The sequence below is a fragment of the Cryptomeria japonica genome, chromosome 8 (genome assembly GCF_030272615.1).
Source record: "Cryptomeria japonica chromosome 8, Sugi_1.0, whole genome shotgun sequence".
In the NCBI taxonomy this organism is placed as follows: Eukaryota; Viridiplantae; Streptophyta; class Pinopsida; order Cupressales; family Cupressaceae; genus Cryptomeria; species Cryptomeria japonica.
In genome coordinates this window covers 96,931,355-96,932,552 of record NC_081412.1, presented here as the reverse complement: position 1 = coordinate 96,932,552, position 1,198 = coordinate 96,931,355, and the positions used below count along the sequence as shown (strand labels likewise).

Here is a 1,198-nt window from a genome sequence, read left to right as displayed (position 1 = left end):
GAGCAATGACACATGCAAGAGATAATAAGGTAGCTGAATTTCTTTATGAGGAAATATTTACAAGATATGGAGTACCAAGAGAGATTGTTTCAGATCAAGGACGACAATTTACTTCCACATTAATTGCAGCATTGGTTAATGAATATAATATCAGAAATAGTAAGTCTACTCCATACCATCCTCAGGCAAATGGTCAAGTAGAGGTTACAAATAGGGATTTAGAAGCTATTCTCACCAAGAAAGTAGCTCTTCATAAGAAGGATTGGTCAAATAGACTTCCTGAAGCCATTTGCGCATACAGAACAACATGGAAGACAACAACTAGTTTTACACCTTTTGAGATGGTGTATGGAAAAATGACCATGATGCCTATTAAATTTGAGCATAAAACTCTTAGGATAGCTTTGCAATTGAATATGACTCCATCAGAAGCACAAAAAGACTGCATCATGCAATTGAATGCTCTAGATGAACTAAGAAAGATGGTTTTCTCGCATATAAAAATTACTCAACATCAACATGCTAAATGGCATGATAAATATATTGAGAGAAAATTTAAATCTGGAGATTGGGCATTGTTATATGATTCTAGATATAAGGATTCAATGGGGAAGCTGCAGACACGTTGGTTGGGCGCATATGAGATTGTTGAAGTTTTTGAAAATAGAGCAGTTCGGTTGGCAACAATAGACCTAGTTAGATTCAAACTTTTGGTCAATGGTCATCGAATACGTCTTTATCATAAGACTTCTACAAAACAAGACTTCCTGCAACAATTTGACAACCAAGTGAAAACCACAGTTCCTGCCGCCTCTGCAGGGGGCCTTCTTGACCCAGAGTCTTAAAATTCCTTTTGCATGCATTCATAATAAAAATTTCCATATTTTATGGAAATACCATTCTCCGTTAATAAATTTTGTCATCCACCTCATCTCATTTCATCTCTATTTCTGCCACATCACCCACTTCATGTCACCTCATCTCATATTATGAATAAATAATTGTTTGATTGCAGCATCAATTAGCACGACTGTAGGTATGTATATTATTTATTTTTCTTTAATTATGCATTTATACTTTCATTATGATGATTACCTAATATGATTCGCATAATCCACATTCCCTTCCCTCTGTCCTTTTTCACATGTGTGGATACGTCTCATCTTAAGTTGGGGGGGTGTTTTATGGTTCTATTTAC

General features: G+C 35.5%; 1 protein-coding gene across 1 annotated transcript; it reads left to right on the top strand.

The window, feature by feature from the left end:
* Nucleotides 1–416: 416 nt before the first annotated feature.
* On the top strand, nucleotides 417–845 carry LOC131031182 (uncharacterized). Its single transcript, XM_057962223.2, has one exon. It carries the CDS (start codon nucleotides 417–419, stop codon nucleotides 843–845), a length of 429 nt encoding a protein of 142 aa, XP_057818206.2.
* The last annotated feature ends 353 nt before the right edge of the window (nucleotides 846–1,198 follow it).